This window comes from Nannobrachium achirus (genome assembly GCF_963921795.1).
Source record: "Nannobrachium achirus genome assembly, chromosome: 24".
In the NCBI taxonomy this organism is placed as follows: domain Eukaryota; kingdom Metazoa; phylum Chordata; class Actinopteri; order Myctophiformes; family Myctophidae; genus Nannobrachium; species Nannobrachium achirus.
Genome location: NC_137831.1, coordinates 48,403,599 through 48,424,075, shown reverse-complemented (window position 1 = coordinate 48,424,075; position 20,477 = coordinate 48,403,599). Strand labels below are relative to the sequence as shown.

Below are 20,477 nucleotides of genomic sequence, written 5' to 3'. Positions count from 1 at the left end.
TGACCTGTGGAACCTGGGAATATACCATTTTGTCAAGATGGGAGAATACAAGTGTGGAGAATAATTATAATACCTTGATAAAGTGACCATGTTGTAAAATTTTGCATTTGTAGTTATTTTACTGTAATTTAACAACATAATGACCAGAACAGATAGACAAAGAGACATTCATGGATTTATATTTAAAAGTAACTTTTATTTCCCCCCCCTGGACACAGGGTATGGCAGCTGCATACCCCTGCCATACCCAATTGATGCCCCTGATGCATTGATGCCAAACCCCCACCAAGTTCACACCTCAACAACGCTTAGTGTCACAACAGGGTGTTTTAGCAAAGAAACAAGCTTGTATGCATAGCAACAGACCTCTATAGTAGGTGTTGAGCGACGTGCATGGGACGTCATGAAAACCACGTACCCCCAAACATTGAATCAGCACCGCAACACTTTCCATGTCTCAATTAACACCAAAAAAAAGGCAACCGGAAAATCTAACGTCAAACGAAAAACTGATACGAAAACTAATAAAGTAAATAGCCGATTCTCACTAATGACAATTAGTAGTTAGTTTACAAAGTAAAGGCTAATAAAACTTGGAATTGATATTATATAAACCTTTCAACTGAAAAATTTGCTCACTCACCTTTGTGGAGGTAAAAAGATGATTCTGGAATCCGCCAATATCCAATAATTTTTGAGCGGTGGTCACAACGCTCCTATACGTGGCCGTGTGTGTGGGTCTGTCTGTCTGTTTGTCTGTCTGTCTGTCTGTCTGTCTGTCTCCGGGTATGTAGCCTGCAGTAACCTTTTCTGACCACACATGTTAAGGGAGGGGCGCTGTTGTTCAGGATAGGCCAGGCATAGGCCAGGCACACTCACACACAAACACACACAGGGGGCACACACACACACACACAGGGGGCACACACACACACACACACACACACACACACACACACACACACACACACACACACACACACACACACACACACCACCGCTCAGTTCACACGAGTGTGATTTTTTATCAGAGCTTTATTGATTACTGAGGTGAATCTGTCCTTTGGGCGAACCCTCCACTATCGGACTTAGAAATGGAGTTGTGGACACAGCTAGATTTCATCCATACTGTATCCTCAATCCTCATCAGATAAGACTGCATTCATGTGATGTTGTCAATATTAGAAATTAATTGTGCGACATTGGAGTTGACATTAAAGCCCCCTTTTTTTTGCAACGGCAAACACACCGAGGGAACTAATAATTCAGCTCTAAACTGAAAAAAAAAAAAAAAGAAAATCTGTTGAATTTGCATCATGTATAATATGCATACAAGGATCGTTTGACATATCTGTGTTTGACAAATGTTGGGCACATAAATATTTAATTTGAGGTTGGCACTTTTGTAATTGATTTTGGATGAAGAATAAGACATTCTTCTAATGACATACGCAAGCAAGCCTTGGTCCCATGTGAGTCTGCTTCCGAGCAGACAAGAGCGGACAAGAAAAGATTGATGAATCTGACTCTTAATGTGACAATGTGCGTAAATCCTGTTAGGTACAAAGACATGGCTCGTAAACGAGCTTAGTGAATGAGGCCCATTGTCTTTTAATTATGCATAATTTGTCACACGATACGTCAAAGAGTGCATACTTTTTCTAACACGGTTTATGAAATGTTAGTTCCAGTGCTTGATTCTGTCTGTCTGAGCCCGGTTATAAAATCCTTCTATAAATACATAAAATCTGTGTGTGCATGTGTATCTGTCATTCGCTCAACTCGAGAACTGTCAGACTGATGGACTTGAAACTCGCCGCAGGGTCTTGCCAAGGACCTGAGGGGATATATATATATATATATATATATATATATAAACCACTTGAACCCTAGTGTCCATATTCTGAGAAATGTAGCCAAAGATAGTAGATCTACAAGCTCACAACGCCTTGTGCTTGTAGATCTTCTATTTTTGGCAAAGAGCTTTGTAGTATTGAAGAAAAAAAAGAGCCGACTACGTATTCAGAGTGAAAGGTCAAATGTATTAAGTATTGACGGTTCAAGTGGTTAAATATCTGAAAACACACATTGACACGAATCCAACATACACTGATAATTGTGCTGTCAAACAATGAAACTAAATGGAATCTATGAACAGGTTGTGGGGGTCCCTGCTTCATCTCTCTCTCAACTAAGGGGTCCTTGGCCTGAACATGTTGAAGAACCCTGTTTTAGAGTTCACCTACATCACTCTTTTTAATCAGACGGTATCAGTCTCAGCTCGATACTTGGCCTATCTTGTCAGATACACTCATCCTCAAACAGGAGCTCTGAAGGATCACTCTGAGACAGAGCAGAGCATCCCCAAAGCCCTTGGGGTCTCCTGTCTCACATTGGCCTTCTCCCTGCTTTAGATGTACCAACGTGTGCTATCGTAATGTGTCTCATCTCATTTCATCTTTGTGTCTTAGGTGTAACAATTAGAAAGAAATGTTTTAGAAAGCTGTATAGTTATTTTTTCAAGTGCAGATGTGATACAGTATGTGTGAGAGCAGAATTATGATTCACTGCGCATTCACTCAAGGTTGAGTGCAGTCTCCCAAGTTCGACAACCATATACATTCTCTTCAGTTAATGTCCATTATACACAGTACGGTATATGTTCTCTTTTCTTCATAACCCATACACCAGTGGTTCCCAATTTTTTTCGTCTCAGGGCACCCCATAAATATGTTTTTTAATCCGAGGCACCCTACATTATAATTTTCACACCCAGCACTTTATATTTATAGCATATCGTCGTTGTCGGGTGGAAACCTTGTATGTCCTAAACCGTACGTTTTGTATTTATCATCTATAAAATGTACTAAACTAATGAAAACAGCAGATCTACAAGTCCACAACGCCTCGCGACAACGCCTCGCGATGTGCTTGTAGATCGGCTGTTTTCACTAGTTTTGTGCGACAGTCTTGTATGATGAAGCAGGGCTTTGCTTTACCAAAAGACGTACACATTTGAAACTTGGTTTCTGCCCGACAGTGACGATATTTTAGTGATTATGTTGCGAGGAAAACGTTGAGACAATAACCATTTTGGTTAGGATTGACTGAAAATAACTTTGTGCTTCAAGTTTAAATTGATACCAAATATTTTTTTAAGTGTCCAAATAAATTCCAAATGTTATCAAATTATCTCGCGGCACCCGTGGACTGCCGCCGCGGCACCCCAGGGTGCCCCGTCACCCACTTTGAAAACCCCTGCCATACACACACAGAGCATTCCTCTCTAGTTAATGTTCCATTGATCTGTTCAGCAGGGGCGTCAATTGGGTATGGCAGGGGTATGCAGCTGCCATACCCTGGGTCCAGGGGGAAAAACAAAAGTTACTTTTAAATATAAGTCCATGAATGTCTCTTTGTCTATCTGTTCTGGTTATTATGTTGTTAAATTACCGTAAAATAACTACAAATGCAAAATGTTACAAAATGTTCACTTTAACAAGGTATTGTAATTATATTCCCCACACTTTTATTCTCCCCATCTTGACAAAATGGTAGCCTATATTCCCAGGTTCTGCAAGTCAGCTGCACAGGTGCAATTCATTAATGTTAATTGTGGCACGTTTACTAACATGCCAAGTTTAGCTGCACTTGAACAACCGTTCCAGGCTGCCATATCCAGCCCAAGAAACCGTAGAAACGGGGTGAAAATAGAATGTACTTCTTAAGATAAATGTATCATGCCTGTTGCTAAGGTATGGCAACATGACTGGCACGCGCGCGAAGCACCAGTCATGTTTCCATCCATCCATCCATCCATCCATCCATCCATCCATCCATCCATCCATCCATCTTCAACCGCTTATCCGGAATCGGGTCACGGGGGTAACAGTTCCAACTGAGACTTCCAGATTTCCTTATCCTGAGCAACTTCCTCCACTCCCTCTGGGAGTATACCGAGGCGTTCCCAGGCCAGTTTGGAGATATAATTCTTCCATCTGGTCTTAGGTCTGCCACGGGGTCTCCTCCCAGTGGGAAGTACATCGAGGACCTTCCTAGGAAGGCGCTCGGGGGGCATCCGTACTAGATGCCCGAACCACCTAAGCTGACTCTTTTCCAAGTGAAGGAGCAGCTCTCTCTCTCTCTCTCTCTCTCACTCACTCACTCACTCACTCACTCACTCACTCACTCACTCACACACACACACACACACACACACACACACACACACACACACACACACACACACACACACACACACACACACACACACACACACATACGCACGTGCACCTCTCTCCATCTCTTTCTCCTTCAGAGATGAACTCATTGCAGATCTTTAAGATGCACAATGAGCTCATAAAGAATGCATGACTGAATGTGATCCTCTCTCCCCCCCTCTATCTCTTTCAGACACGGGCGCGATCCGCATCCTGCTCTACTCTCTCATCTTCCTGCTCAGCGTGTTGGGCAACCTGCTGGTCATCGTGGTGCTGATGCTCAACAAGCGCATGCGCACCGTCACCAACTCCTTCCTGCTGTCGCTGGCCGTCAGCGACCTGATGATGGCCGTCTTCTGCATGCCGTTCACCCTCATCCCCAGCATCCTGCAGGACTTCATCTTCGGAGCCGCCATGTGCAAGATCTTCACCTATTTCATGGGTAAGAAAAGGAGGAACGCTTGGGGGGCTTCTCGGTAGCCGAGTGGTTAGGGAGGCCATGAGGGGTGTCGCACCAAATTCTGGGCCCTAGGGTACAAGGATGCAATCACATTTTGTGCTTTAACTATGTAAGGGATAAATACTGGCTCCTTGGGGGTTGTCCATATATAACATTCGACGGACTGATGACTGATGATAGAGTTATCAGTTCGAAGGGATGTTATGGACAACCTCCAAGGAGCCAGTATTTATCCTGCTTATTACCCGGCTACTAAATAAAATTAATAATTTGACTAAAAACTAAAAACAAAACAAAGTATTTCCTTGTTTACAGACGGCTGGAAGTGTTCCACAAGTGTTGCGCTTGGGCGTCCTCCCAGCGCGACACGGTCGCCTTGGAAAACAAGGAAGTGCTGATTAGATAGAATCCATTTTCTGATACTACGTCGTCTATTTCTCACTTAAAATATTTTTAAAAACATTCTTGAGATCAACGTTTAGTTCTAAATGTCGCTGTGTTTGTTTACATGGCTGACATGTTGGATACAGCACAGTGCAGCTTGACTGCAGCAGGTGCTCTGAGTATTTGGTTAGGCAGCGGTCTGTTATAGAGCGGAGCGGTCTGTTATCCAGAAATAACAGACCGCTGATTTCAGGCATTCAAGCATTCAAACAAGCTGGGTAATAATGATAAATAGCAGATCTACAAGCTCACAGCGCAGCACTCAACCCACATAGAAACGTTACAAGTTTTCAACCTGGCGTCCCTATTTTGGGCGTGTTATTATAGGTGAAAACCTTTGAATATATTTTTAAAAGAAATACTAATCTTCTGGCAGCTTATGAAATGTAGCTTTGTCTATTATCGCAAGTATAATTGGTCTTCAATTTATATTTTTGAACGAAGAAAATATAAAAAGATGGAATGTGGAGACAAGACAGGCAGCGATGATTAAAAATAAAAAATACAATGCACCTCTCAGTGATTGGATGGTAGCCTGACAAAGTGGCTGTCTGGGCCCCAGACAAAACTGACCAGCATTTTGGCTAGTGTTTATTTCACACTCTGGGGATACATCTCTAGAAGGCGAGACCGCCAGCATAAATGGTGTGGGACACACTCTGGGGCGCATGGATGTGCAGAGGAGGGCATTCACCAACTATTCGAATATTCGAATATCAAAGTCACTATTCGACGTTGTTCACAGAAGTCGAATATTCGCTTATTTTAATTTTATTTTATTGTTCTCTCTTTAAAAAATATATAGTTTATAAAGCTTGGCTAGATAGGAAGTCATAAGAATGAGTTGTCAATGCCCCTGGTGGATGAATTTGTTAATGCTCTATACCAGGGGTTCTCAAACATTTTTAGGCTGTGACCCCCAAAATAAACATATTTGAACTGGGGACCCCCAACCTGACAAGCACTTGGAATTGTAGGTGTTACATTTAATGTGACTCGGTTCCACAGATAAATATTGTGAAAATAGCTGATCTACATGCTATTTTCACAATGTTCGCCTCTTGCTGACTTAATATTTGACAGTTTGGCCAGTCCTGTCGAATATTTGAATATTCAAATACTTTGAGGTTGAATAATTCGAATACTAAAAATCACTATTTGTGAATGCCCTACTGGGCCCCAGACAAAACTGACCAGCATTTTGGCTAGTGGCTAATGTTTATTTCACACTCTGGGGATACATCTCTAGAAGGCGAGACCGGCAGCATAAATGGTGTGGGACACAGCGAGAACACTCTGGGGCGCCTGGACGTGCAGAGAATATTAGAGAGGCAGGGGGTGACATTTCTAAATGGGCCTTTTGGTGAAAATATAATCAAGTGAATACTGGAGATGTGTCGCATGGCATGTATTTCTACACAGAGAGGGCAATTCTTTCAACATTAGATGCTGCATTCAAGTTCAGGAGAGTTTGGACAAGGCAATTCTCTTGAATGCTGCCTTCATAGTCAGGGAAAATTAGCAGAATACCTGTCAAATCTGGGAATAAATTCCTTACCAAACAATTTCTTCACCAATGTGTTCGTAAAATTGTCTACTAACATATCTAACGAAGATTGAAATTCAACATCCCTAGCAAAATGTTTGACAGCTATGGTAATTCTGGGTCTCATTCACTTACTATACACTGTAAGGGAAAAAATTACTCCCAAAAGGTGGGATGTGAGGGGTGTAACTAGGTGTTTTTAATTATTCTGAATCCATTGCAAGCATTTGTTTTGCACAAAAAACATTCCTTGGAACAAAAATGGACCCCATACAACTGTGAAAAGTGATGACTCATCACTAAACCATCGTTTTTTGGGTCTGTTTATAGCCCAATGAATGTTTTTCGTGCAAAACAAATGCTTGCAATGGATTCAGAATAATTAAAAACACCTAGTTAGACCCCTCACATGCTACTTAAAGCATATTTTTGGGAGTCATTTTCCCTTACAGTATAGTGTATACTGTATAGTAAGTGAATGAGACCCAGAATTACCCTAGCTGTCAAACATTTTGCTACGGATGTTGAATTTCAATTTTTGTTAGATATGTTACTAGACACCTTTACGAACACATTGGTGAAGAAATTGTTTGGTAAGGAATTTATTCCCAGGTTTTCTTAATATTCCCTGACTATCAGGTATGGCAGTCGTTCTCAACGTTTTGAGGCCGCGACCCCCAAAATAATCATATTTTAACAGGGGACCCCCCCCCCCCCCCTTCCTGACAAGCACTAAGTGTTGAGGCATTACATTTTGTATAACATGACACGGTTCTATTGTGGAAATAGCAGATCTACATGCTCATAGATCTGCTATTTTCACAATTTCTGCCTCTAATATTTGACAATTTGGCCAATGTTTAATTTGTCATTTTAGAGGTATTAAAAAGTCCTTAAATTGTCACTTTAGAAATGTGCAGATACCCTCTATACACTTAAACTTTATGTTGGTTTGTTTACTGTTGAGAGAGAAAACAATGTTGCACATTAAGTTAATCATCTGGGGGCCCCCCAAAATAATGTGGGGACCCCCTTGGGGGTCCCGACCCACAGGTTGAGAACCACTGAGGTATGGCATGGAAAGAGGGCATTTGCATTTCTTTCACCATACTGAATGGTCTGGAGAATGCACCTGATGTGATCTATGTGTGCACGTGCCTGCTAGGGCAGTTCGATAACAAGCCGGCAGGGTTACACAAGCTTCTGGAGCCCATTAAGTCATTGATGGGCACAAGTGAAATGTGCATTGCATGAAATAAACCTGGCCTCAACAGCCCCGCGTCTACGCTGGCCAGGTTTTAATTATCGGTTTCTGCTGCAAAGTAACCTCAAGGGCCTTTTCTCCAGTGGCCAATGGCATCTGTGCCTGTCTGGCTTAAAGCCAGAGTCTCCACTGCAGGCACGTGTACACATAGAGATCAAAGGGGCCCCTGCCCTTTTACCTGTAAAAAGTGCCCTCTCCAGACCATGAATGCAGTTATTTTTACTGTGGTGAAAGAAATGCAAATGCCCTCTTTCATTGCCATACTTGAAGGCAGACTTTGACTTGATTATGCCAAGTTCAGGGTGGTATCAAGTCCCAACAATAGCCGACCTCCAAGCTCACAACGTGTCGCGCTGCGCTGTTGTAGTTTCAGCGTGACCTTACTGGAGGTTATTGATCATAAATGATGTGTCTTCTGTCTCCCAGAAAAATCTTTGTTCAGTGTTCTATTATTATTTATAAGATCTATTTCTTTTTATGTTTTCTTGCTGTATTTATTTAGACAGTGAGCCAGGATATTATGGACACAATCTGCCAGACCATAGCTGAGACAGTCTGTCATAGTGGGCTTATGGTTATTGATCACACATGAAATGTCTTCTGCCTCCCAGGAAAAAGCTTTGGCCAGTGTTCTGTTTTTATAAGATTTTTTTTTTTTTTTTTTTTTTTTTAAAGGAGTAGTTCACCCCCAAAATGACTTTTTTTCTATTGATTACTCATGCCATGGAGAGTAGAGTTCAATAATATTTTTTGGTTTTTGTCACATTCCTAAGACAAAAATTTGATTCTTGTAAATTTACCCCCATTGATTCCGGATGGTGACCCGTTTCGAAACGGGTCACCATCCGGAATGAATGGGGGTAAATTTATTGTTATCACATTTTTGTCTTAGGAATGCGACAAAAACCAAAAAATATTATTGAACTCTACTCTCCATGGCATGAGTAATCAATAGGAAAAAAGTCATTTTGGGGGTGAACTACTCCTTTAAGACGCGGGGAGACTGGGACACACTCTGGGGCGCATGAATGTGCAGAGTAGGGCATTCACCAACTATTCGAATATCAAAGTCACTATTCAACGTTGTTCACAGAAGTCGAATATTTGCTTATTTTAATTTTATTTTATTGTTCTCTCTTTAAAAATATATATCGTTTATAAAGCTTGGCTAGATAGGAAGTCATAAGAATGAGTTGTCAATGCCCCTGGTGGATGAATTTGTTAATGCTCTATACCAGGGGTTCTCAAACCTTTTTAGGTTTGAGATAGGGCACCTTTCACAGCTGGATAAAAGGGCAGGCCGGGCTCAAACCCCCTTTGATGTCTATCTATGTGTGCACGTGGCTGGACAAGAGGGAGGGGAATCCGCCTCTAGATATTTGGTTTCCCAGGTGGAATCCAAGTGTGCACATTGGGGGTTCATCTGGATTCCCAGTGTGTGGAGAGGTCAAAGGATGGTGATGTAGCAGAGTAGCCCCTGCCTGAAGACCAGGGGTATTACGTTTTTTTGTTTTTTTTATCCATGCCGCGGGTTTTCATCCAAAGTATGAAAATAATAAGGGGATTTTATACGATATTTGACCAATCTGCGAAGTAAATCGTTACCAAGACATTTCTTCACCAATGTGTTTCTAAAGGTGTGTAATAATATGTACTAAAAGGTTGAAATTCAACTCCCGGGGGAAACCTCATAAAAACTGATTTGTGTTTGTGTCCCATTAACTTTACTATACAGGAAAGAAATACAAAAAATACATTTGCTTTAAGTAGCATGTGAGGGGTCAAACTAGGTCTTTTTTTCATGATGCTGAATACACGAAAAACATTCCATGGGCTAAAAACGTCCCCACAAAATGATGGTTTAGTGATGAGTCATCACTTTTCACATTTTGTGGGGGCCATTTATAGCCCACGGAATGTTTTTCGTGCAAAACAAATGCTTAAAATGGATTCAGCATCATGCAAAACCCCTAGTTTGACCCCTCACATGCTACTTAGAGCATTTTATTTATTTATTTTTTCCTGTATAGTAAAGTTCACCTGATACAGGTGTTATCATATCCTTGGGATGGGACTGTTATCAATATTGTCATACCTTAGCCAAGGCTCAGTAGTCAGACTACCAACTACCAGCAGCTGGGTAGTCCCAATATCAGCCTTAATATCAGCCTTGGTCCTGTCATTGCAATGCGCATGCGCCAACACACGAGGGGAAAAAAGAAGTCACGCTGGGATTCGAGACTACAGGGTTGGGAATTCTAGCCATGCGTTCTTACTGAGGACGCTACGGAGATGGATGCGCTGCTCCGACATTTTTTTTACCATTAGGTTTAGCCATAGTTTTACTGAGGTTAAGGTTAAGGTTAGGGTTAGGGTTAGAGTTAGGGTTAGGGTTAGGGTTAGGGTTAGGGTTTAGGGTTAGGTTTAGGGTTAGGCATAGTATTTTTCACCGCCGCGTCGCGTTCCGTTACCAAGACATGTGTAAAACCAAGCAAAAAAACGAAAGTCTGCCAGCTGCCTGGTTAGCTCAGTCAGTAGCGTCGGGGATTGGTAATCCGACGGCCCGGGTTCGATTCTCACTGAGGGAGCGATCAGTACATTGTTCCTGTGAACGTGCGTTGGCGCATGCGCATTGCAATGACAAGTCTATGGGCGATAACACAGAACTACCAGCTCCTGGTAGTTAGTAGTCCGACTACTGAGCCTTGGCCAAGGCATGACAGGGGTGATAACAGACCCATCCCAAGGGAGGATAACACGGGTAAAGTTAATGGGACACAAACTTTCATCAGTTTTTTATGAAGTTTCCCCCAGGAGTTGAATTTCAACCTTTTAGTACATATTATTACACACCTTTAGAAACACATTAGTGAAGAAATTTCTTGGTAACGATTTAGTTCGCAGATTTTATTATGTTTCCCTAATTAAAAAGCACTTCATCATCATAACTCACGGCGTGGCGGAGAATTAAGTGTCTACATTTATATTAAAGTAGGTAGAATATCCAAGACAATGGATGAGAAAACCGTGAAAAAGAAGTGCAACTTGACAGACTGTGAAATTGGAACATTAGTTGAGGAGGTAGCAAGCGATGAACAATAATGATTTGGCAGCCTAGTAGTGTCATATGATATCAAAAGAAAAAGAAAAAAGGGAGTGGGAGAAATTGGCCCGTGTCATGAATGTAATTACATCATAATATCGGTTCAGTGCAATTAAAGTTGTGGTAGAACTCCCAACAGTGAGACTAAAAAGCAGAACAGTGCCCATAAGGGAAGAGTCACAGACACTGGAGGGGCATAGGCGATTTTAAGGGGTGTCCTAGGGTGCACGTGCACCCCCTGGCCGCCAGGCGGCCATTTTGATTTTTTTTTTTTTTTTTGTAATGTAACTTTATTTTATAATTATTAAATAAAACAGTGATCGTGATTTGTAAAATGTGCGCAAAAAGAGAGGTGGAGGGGCAAGTATTTCAGCTTGCTTGCTTGCAATGTAAGACCTATCAGCTTGCTTGGCGACGGCGCTGTTGGCAGACTTGGCAGGCACTGTGGGTGGGCTGTGAGATTGACACCTGTGCTGGCCGGCTGTGTGACTCTGATATGATGACCCACAATTCCGTGATTTCCTTATCTGTTTCCGCCCGCCTAAAACAATATGGATACATACAGCAGCAGAGCAGCAATAATGGCGAAACGAACTATAAATACAAAGACAATTGACCAATTCTTTATAAAAAAGAGCAAACCCAGTGCCACAACCGATAGTTCATCATCAGGAAATGTGAACACGGGTTCACTCGACACTGACAGTAATGCTAATGAACGTGAACCAGAGGAGGTGGACGGAGCTTGCAGCAGCAGTGATCCAGCCACCGACATCACTGTGGAAGGCTCGCCGTTGCCGGAGACCGAGGCCCCGGTTCCTCCACAGCAAGCAAGCCCCACTCCAGACTCAACTGTTGTTACCCCAGGCCCAGACCCAGAGGAGCCAAATGAAGCCAACTTGTCTGCAAAATAAGTACATAAATCCTATAGATAGACATATGGTGTCTAGAAAAAGAAGCACCTGTTTTACACTTTTTTTTGTTTATATTGTGTTACATTTGGGTACAAAATTAACTGCAGAAATCCGCTAAAACAACATTACAAAACCGCTAATATCCGCAATTATCCGCAATTTTTTTCGAGCGTCGTGCACGCGCGCTGCGCGCGTGTGCATGAGGTAATAGAGGTCGTGCACCCCCTGCTGGAAGAGGCTAGAATCGCCTATGTGGAGGGGTATAGGGGACAGTGGCAAAAGCTAGGGTATGGCAAAGATGGGAGTCCTCATGGAAAATAGGCATTACATTTTGGATAACACGGTTCTATTGTGAAAATAGCAGATCTACACGCTCACAACGTTGTGAGCATGTAGATCGGCTATTCACACAATGTCTGAAAAAAAAAGGCTTTTGTCAGTTTTTTACACAGGTTTCTACGGTTTCTTGGGCTAGATATGGCAGTCTGGAATGTTTTTTTTTCAAGTGCAGCTAAACTTAGCATGTTAGTAAACGTGCCACAATTAACAATAATGCATTGCACCTGTGCAGCTGACCTGCGGAACCTGGTAATATACCATTTTGTCAAGCTGGGGAGAATACAAGTGTGGAGAATATAATTATAATACCTTGTTAAAGTGACCATTATGTTAAATTTTGCTTTTGTAGTTATTTTACTGTAATTTAACAACATAATAACCAGCACAGATAGACAAAGAGACATTCATGGATTTATATTTAAAAGTAACTTTTATTTTCCCCCCTGGACCCAGGGTATGGCAGCTGCATACCCCTGCCATACCCAATTGACGCCCCTGATAGGGGACTATCTCACATATCTCCACATGGACCGGCACAGCCTGTCAATGGCATCGTAAAATGTCAGGGAGATGGAGTTCTATTTCATGCTAATATAATGGGCAATAAAGTAACACATTCTTATCTGATCTAGAACAGAATACACCAATTTAAAACTGATTAATGTTTATGTTGCCTTGACATTATGTTGGACTCACACTGTTATAATTGTTACTGCATAATCTCTTCCTCTCTTTTGCCAAAAACACACTGCCTGGCAATGTGCATATACGCCACCTTGGTTCAATGAATAGTCCAAATATATCATCAACATCATCACCACCATCATTACCATCACCATAGTAGGAGATCGACAGGGAATGTGTGTGGTATGATGCTACTTGACCTCCTTCCTTGTATTGCCTAGTCATTAGCGACCTTAAGCAATGCTATGGACACGGCAGATGACAACGTTAACCTTGACGAAATTGTCAATATATTTAGTCTTAGTTTTAGTCATCACAGCTTTTTATTTAGTTTTCGTCAGTGAAAAAAACGCAGTCGACAAACATTTTTCGTCATAGTTTTAGTCGACGAAATCAACACTGCTGCAGTGCACTCTGGAGTGCTCTCTGGGGGCAGAATTGTGATCGATACGACTAACACACTTGGTGGTTCATCATCTGTTTTTTTTCCCATCGGCTTAAAGGATTGAAAATAAGTCTCAGCCCAAATAAATGGGTTATTTGCAATTCAATCTGTCACATTTGAAGTCTAATATCTTCCTTGGCCAGCCAATAACCCTGTGGCTAAATGGTTTGACATTTTTACATCAAACCACTCAGCTACACATGTATTGGTTGAAATATAGACTGAGTGGTTAGATGCTTGGTTTCTGGGGTTGAATTCAGGTGGTTACAGCTGGTCAGTGTGCTTAATACGGATATACTGTGTTTTGACTTTTATCTCTCTGTTCTAGGGATGGGACGATATGAAAATGTCATATCACGATGGGGGGCTTAGTCTATTTATAAGTCACGGGTAGCAGCTGTCTGAAGGTGTCTTTTCATACCAATTTTGAAGGAGCCTAGGGATTTGCTCTCCTTTAAGGCTTGTGGAAGGGCATTCCACATGTTGATGGTATAGCAGGAGAACGAGTTAGAGCCTTGTTTAGTGTTAAATCTATGTTGATGATGATTAGTGGAGCTGCCTCTGGTGTTGTGATCGTGAACATCCTTGACCTTTAAGAAGTAGTTTGTCAGGTACATGGGTATCTTGGAGGTGTAGTGTATCTTGTACACCAGGCCCATTGCAAGATGCTGTACTCTGTCAGCTACTTTGAGCCACCCCACGCTTTCGTGGTGATGATCGGTAAGGTGGGTCTGAGGAGGAAGACCAAGCACAACCCTAATTAGTTTGTTCTGGGCTGTTTGGAGCTATAACTTTAAGGCAGCTGGGGCGTCGCGATACCAGACAAGGACTCCGTAATCAATGAGGGGCCCAATAAGAGCACCTCCTAGTGTCTTTCGAGATTTAATATTGATCAGCGGGGCAACCCATTGCAAGAAAGGAATTCGTTGGTTGACTTTATTGATTACCTTGGTAGTCATTTTTTCACTGGATAGGTTAGCCTCCAGGATGCAACCCAGGTAGCAGATGTGTTTTTTTCTTTCTATCACAGTGTCACCTACTTTAAGTTCCGTTGACTTCCACCATCTGTTCCCTCCCCACCAAACATTAAACAACCAAACATTAAACAATTAAAAACATTGTGAGATTTCCTTGAATGCCGCCATACTAAACTATGGTACATACATACAGTATTTATATATGCTGTCAGGCCGAAACCTCCTAACTCCAAAATGTCCATTTTCGGGAAAATGAGCTCAAGTGGAGTTAGGAGGTTTTGACCGAAGGGCTTTTTACTACTTTTCGTTGGTTCAATATTATTTTAACCAACACTCAGATGCAAACGGTGTTCAATAGCACATATATATGAACAAAAGAGAGGGCCAATCGGGTGGGGTTAGCTGGATTGTCAGAAAGTGTGGAGTTAGGATAGCCTGACACTCAGCCTGAATTGACATTTCGTTTCACTTCATTATTCAGTCTGAACTCACTTCCCCCCAGGGCGATTGCAGGGATGGGCGTTGCCAAAAAGAGGCAGTCTTCAGCGATTGGTTCACCGACCAACACATGACTGGCTGGCTAGTGGCTAGCCTGTTGCTTGCTAGTGCTACTTGCTAACCAAATAAACAGTCAGAATAGGAGCACTACGAACTAGTAATCAAACACAACATAACATGCCTGCTACTGGTGTTTCATAGCGAGATCGATACGATCGCATTTTACTGCAATTTACCGCATTTTACCGCGACGCGATGCGCGGTACGGCGGCGGCGCTGGTGTACTTGGAAACACACATGAGTTCTGGGAAACCCCCACCCACGCTGATCACAAGACGCTGATTCACGACGCTGATTCGTCGATCGGATTTTCAACCGAGGAAGGACTCTTCAATGAGAGCACTTCTAGACCCCTGAATCGCCAAAACTAAAAAATTAAAGGGGTGTGGCTAGCGATTCAGGGTCTGGAACTAGGCACTAAGCACTTTTTACTGCTTTCCATTGGTTCAATATTATTTTAAGCAACACTCAGATGTAAAGGGTGTTCAATAGCCCTGATTTATGCCAAAAAATATATACATATACTGTACAGCCACGTGTACCAACATTCCACTGCTTGTACCTGTATGATGGAGTGACAGATACGTATACCATCTTCATTTTATATTCCACAAGAGGTTTTGATTGAATGATTAGCGACTTTAAGCTAGATGATTTTCAGGACTGCAACGGCAGGCGGACTACGGCTGCTATGACGTAATCGCCGCAGCGATCAAAATGGTTAAGCGAAGCCTCGGCGGCGGCGGGTTCCCACCCCTTTCACTGAACGCTTTGGTTCCCATGGCGACACGTACACGCAGCAGACGGAGTAGGCGCTACGTGGGCTGGGAAGGGACCTTCTGCCATAGTAGAGACGGCTGGGGCGACGGCAGGTTTATCTATCGAGCGTGGATCATTTCCGTTTACCATTGTCATCTGCCGTTGCCGTAGCGTTGCTTAAGGTCGCTAGTGTCTCAATGACGGCAGGGCATGAAAAGACATCAAAGCAGGGCTGGGAAAGGGTTCTCTCAACTCTGTTCAATCTGGAGGTCCAGGCAAAACAGCCTTAAAGGACAACTTTAGTTTTTTACAACAAGGGTTCATATTTTAGATTGTAATTAATGAATATAAAAGATGAGTGTTAAAATTATTTCATTCACTTCTTTCTATTGTTTTAGAAATTCTTATTTCACTGGTTGGGAGCATGTGTACAAGTGGCTAAATATGTTATTTTACACAGAATAAGCCCATTCCCAAGATACAACACAACCTTTCATGGTTGGATGTGATTTATAGGGGCTAGAAGTGTTACTGTAAATAGCAATAAAGAAACTGCTGGCTTATTGTGTCTAAAAAGACATATTTAGCCACTTGTACACATGCAAAGTAAACGCGATAAAACAAAAGAACGAAGCAAATGAAGACATTTTAACACTCACTTTTTCTTTTCTCTAATTACAATCTAAAATATGACAATTGTTGTAAAAAAAACAAAGTTGTCCTTTAAAACAAATGTGCTCCTATACAACATCATTGTCATGTCTGTTCTGCTGTATGGTTTTGGCCTCCAACAATGTACTGTGCTGTACAAGAAAACTGGGAGCCGGGAGCATCACCAAAGGGATGGCTAGTACATGTGCTGAGGAAGGCCCAGCACTGCACCATAAAGGTCACCTTAAGATGTACACCATCACTCAGACAAAAGAAAACCCGCAAGGCCCAAAACCACCTGCCAAAGAACTGTCACAAGAGCTGGAACAGATGAACCTGCATGTCATGGGAAGAGGCACAACATGCAGCCAGGGACCAAAGGCAATGAGAGTGCTCAGGGGTGTCACAAGGGGGGGGGGAGTGGGACTGAGTTACAAGGGCCCAAGGAGCTAGATCTACAAGCTTGCAGCGCGGCACCAAGTGCAGCGCTGCAAGCTTGTAGATCAGCTATTTTTTAAACTGAAACAAAATGTTTTGAGATGGGAAACAGATTTTTCAAAAAAACCTTAGAAGGATTTGAAATATTTTTTCACGATTTTCACAAATGTTTTTCTAAAATAGCAGATCTACAAGCTCGCAGCGCAGCACTTCATGCCACGCTGTGAGCTTGTATATCTGCATAGTTGTATATCTGCATATCTGCAATAGTTAAAGCACAAAATAATGCGTTCCCAGTCTGGGTTAAACCTCCTCCCACCTATGAAGAACATTCTTGGGGGGCCCGCAGTGAATCCTTAGTACCCAGGGCCCAGAATTTGTCGCGACGCCCCTGAGAGTGCTCACTGAAACCTTATGTCCCCCATGGCAGTGGTTCTCAACCTTTTCAGGCCGTGACCCTGCCAAAATAATCACATTTGAACTGGGGACCACCCCACTTGGAATCGTAGGAGATGAGGCATTTGACTCGGTTCCACAGATAAATACTGTGAAAACAGCAGATCTACACGCTGTAGGTTCAGCTGCTATTCAGCCAGCTCTTTATGGGTGACTTGAAGTTAACAATGGAGTTAATTGACTTGTAAACTGCTAGGTGAACAGTAGAGCTAAAATACTGATACATTAACAGCTGTACATAAACAAACATGAAGGAGATGAGCATAAATACTAAATTACAGACAGAACAGAACATTGGAAGAAATGAAATCCCTCATTTCATTGCTGGAAACAACTGGCTTCATCCTGACATGCAAGCTTTTCCATTCGTTCGTAAGCTTAATTGGGCGAGTAAGACCTTTTCCCCCTGCTGTCAGAACAGAAGCATCACCAGTGGTGTCAGTTCAGAAAAAGCTAAGGTATGGCAACATGACTGGTGTGACACCAGTCATATTGCCATACCTTAGCAACAGGCATGATACATTTATTTCAAGAAGTACATTACATTTTCCCCCCGTTTCTACGGTTTCATGGGCTGGATATGGCAGCCGGAACGGTTGTTCAAGTGCAGCTAAACTTGGCATAGGCTCTAGTAAACGTGCCACAATTAACAATAATGAATTGCACCTGTATCATTTTGTCAAGATGGGGAGAATACAAGTGTGGAGAATATTATTATACCTTGTTAAAGTGTAACCTGACTGCGCCAGATAGTTGCAGCAGTGCGTAACGCCTTACATCTGGGACCTCTCGGGCAGACTCGATGTAAGGGGCGGGCCATTTTTGGAAATTATTTAGCAGGTGATTGGATGTGGCCGTCTCTCTATCACAGTCTGGGAGTGCCAACTCCAACCGCTCATATTGGCCTGTCTGCATCCACGTGGTCTGCAATGAGACTCTATTGGCTCAGAGCCGCTCAGAGCCCGCCCGTAGCTGCCGCTGATTGGTCCGGCCCGGGGCTTTACAAGCGTTATCAACTCCCACCGAGAGATCTCAGATGGTAAAGTAGGGCGGTAGCCTACGCACTACTGCCACCATCTGACGCAAGTCAGGTTAGTTAAAGTGACCATTTTGTAAAATTTTGCATTTGTAGTTATTTCACTGTAATTTAACAACATAATAACCAGAACAGATAGACAAAGAGACATTCATGGATTTGTATTTAAAAGTAACTTTTATGTTCCCACCTGGACCCAGGGTATGGCAGCTGCATACCCCTGCCATACACAATTGACGCCCCTGTCAGGAGTGTTACCCAACCATGAGCTGTCACCAATTAGCCCTATTCACGGCCCCCCCACTCAGCAACTTCCTGGTGCTGAAGTCACGTTTTGAAGGGTAAACCCTGCTAAAAGCCCATAGAGTTAACAAAGAAATCGCAAATTTAATGCAATTTCCGAATAGTAAAGTATAAAATATGGCTAGCATGATCAAGAACACAAGATAGTAAAAGGCACAAAGCATTATAATTTACTTTACCGTTCAACATAATGATTTGTTGGCTTTAAGTCCAGCTATTTCTGTATGAATTTCCCCTTCAAAACTGACATCAGCACCAGGAAGTTGCTGAGATATTTGCTGAGTAGGCGGGCCGTGAATAGGGTTAATCAAGCCTAGCCTGGAACTAGACCATTCCGCCTGGGCAAAAAAAACTTGCCCTTGGGGTATATGTGTCTGGCCCTGCTCAATTGTGAATCCATTTCCTCTCCCCCAAAATTTGGGGTACCAATCCGGGCCATTTCAACAATTAAACATGAACAAGCATATTCTCATAATCAATAGTGAAGCAACAAACAGATTTAGGTGGACATATAATTTTTATATGCACAGATTTATATATGAATTTGTGTCTTTATCTTTAGCTTTAGTACTAGTCCAGTAGCCCTGTGGGAGCAGAGAAATTGCTTTGTGAGGGCTGCGAGAGCGGCCCTGCGGGCGATGGGAAGGGAATGTACATTGTACAGATATACAGTAAGTAACAGTCAATTAATTAATTTGATTGGCTTATCGCCATTCCCACAATGACTGAAAATATTAACTTGTTTTTAAGATGATTTCTTAAGGTGACAGTACCCCTTTAGGTGACATAGCCCCTTTAAGTGAAACATGTGAGTACTTTATCCACCACTGCTGACCTACCATTGTTTTGAGATTGGCACATTTCCTGGGGCAAGCTGCCCAGATCACACATGTCACACATGTCTTCTTATTTTCTCACTCTCAGAAAGCGCCTGCCACGCAGTGCATTTGAATCTACATTGCAGTGCACATCATGGGGTGATCGCTGCTTGCCTCCTGTGAATTGTTTTCTTTTTATTTGTGTTTACTTTCCGTTTATTTTGTTGCTGAGTGAGGTCAGCAGACAAAGTGACGTGAGTGAGATGAAAAAACCTGGGTGAAATGAGCCAATCTCAACAGGAAACATCGGTATGTCTGCTCCATCGCACGACGAATTATAAATTGGGCTGTAGTCAGACGGAGAGACATCTCAGAGAAAGAAAAAGACAGATTTTCTTTTTCTCCATTGTTCCATTGCGCATCTTTTTCTCCAGTGTTCATTCACCTTCGACTCTGAATGGGCCGTACATTGAATAGCCTGGATCCGCCGTCTTATTAGCCATCTTATTATTTCCTTGTCTCCACAAGGAAATTCTATTAGGCCGTATGGAGAAGATTGTATTTGGTTGTTGTCGGGTGGAAACCTTGTATGTCCAGAACCGTTCGTTGTGTATTTATCATTAATAAAATGATTTAAAACAGTCAAAATAGTAGGTAGATCTGCTATTTTCACTAGTTCTGTGCAACAGTCTTGTATGATGAAGCAGGGCTTACTTTACAAAAAAGAAGGTACAAATTTGAAACTTGGAGATGGTTTCTGCCCGAGCTGGCTATCCCCATTTCAATAATTCTCTTCTTCAGTTACCAAGTTTTCGAAGCTGCAAGTGAGGCAGGTGGTGCAATGAGCTCTTCATGACATGATTTTTTTTTTTTTTATCGTCTCACTTTGCTGTTATCTCACTCTTTTCAGCTGTGTGGAGTGTTTTGCCCGACCTGCCCGATGCCAGGGGCGTCACAAGGGGGGAGGGGGCCTTAGAGCCTTAAAGGGCCAGTTCACCTCTGGGACAACCAGATCTTGTTTGGGACACGATCAACACGATCCTGAGTTATTTTTTGTGTTAA

The 20,477-nt window shown here is 42.4% G+C and overlaps 2 protein-coding genes across 2 annotated transcripts in view; both read left to right on the top strand.

Annotated features, from left to right (window-relative positions):
* LOC308280569 (uncharacterized protein) overlaps positions 1–20,477 on the top strand; it is a 166,095-nt gene that overhangs the window by 39,830 nt on the left and 105,788 nt on the right. The window lies entirely within an intron of this gene.
* The window catches only part of LOC308309372 (cholecystokinin receptor-like), a gene marked incomplete at both ends in the record, with an annotated part of 72,926 nt that overhangs the window by 19,134 nt on the left and 33,315 nt on the right, over positions 1–20,477 (top strand). Inside the window, one exon of the mRNA XM_080754919.1 lies at positions 4,414–4,662. Within this exon, the coding sequence (XP_080611045.1) occupies positions 4,414–4,662 (249 nt within the window). The remainder of the gene's footprint in view (positions 1–4,413; positions 4,663–20,477) is intronic.